The sequence below is a fragment of the Opisthorchis viverrini genome (genome assembly GCF_000715545.1).
Source record: "Opisthorchis viverrini unplaced genomic scaffold scaffold23435, whole genome shotgun sequence".
NCBI lineage: Eukaryota > Metazoa > Platyhelminthes > Trematoda > Opisthorchiida > Opisthorchiidae > Opisthorchis > Opisthorchis viverrini.
The window spans coordinates 1-470 of NW_008766513.1; the positions used below are offsets into that span (position 1 = coordinate 1).

Below are 470 nucleotides of genomic sequence, written 5' to 3' on the forward strand. Positions count from 1 at the left end.
ACATGAGGTTGACGGAAACTCGGGGACTCAAGATGGGCAAAACCGGTCGTGGGCTTTCGAACGGTGAGAAGATGCTAAATTTAGTTTCAGATAACGCAAAACAAGTCTCTGTGTTCCTCCACAATGGGGTGGGTGCAAAACGTATTTCGGTCGTAGCTGGAAATATGAATCCTGAAAGTTACACAATCACCTTGCAAGTCAGCGCATTTCACATGTCTGCAGTTTCCGCCATCCTTCGGAACATATCTCGTTGTGTGATCGTGGATACACTTCTGCTGCGAGCGCTCAGCAGGAGTGAGAAAACTTGTGACTTGTCAATAAAATTCAAACAACATTGGGTGAGGGCGCTAGATGACCTACGCTTTCAAACTCCGATTTCTTCATGCTTCCATGAGCTTGCTTGCTTTGCAAACGTAAGTATTGCAGATAATCACTCAGGTCTCAGCGATGGGTTCAAGCGATGTTTTTTT

At 45.5% G+C, this 470-nt stretch overlaps 1 protein-coding gene across 1 annotated transcript; it reads left to right on the forward strand.

Moving 5' to 3' along the window:
• Nucleotides 1-32: 32 nt before the first annotated feature.
• T265_16292 (hypothetical protein) lies at nucleotides 33-413 on the forward strand (the record flags this gene model as incomplete). The annotated part of the gene is made up of 1 exon (XM_009179892.1): nucleotides 33-413. A coding segment is annotated over one exon (381 nt), but the record flags the coding sequence as incomplete, so codon positions are not given.
• Nucleotides 414-470: the final 57 nt, after the last annotated feature.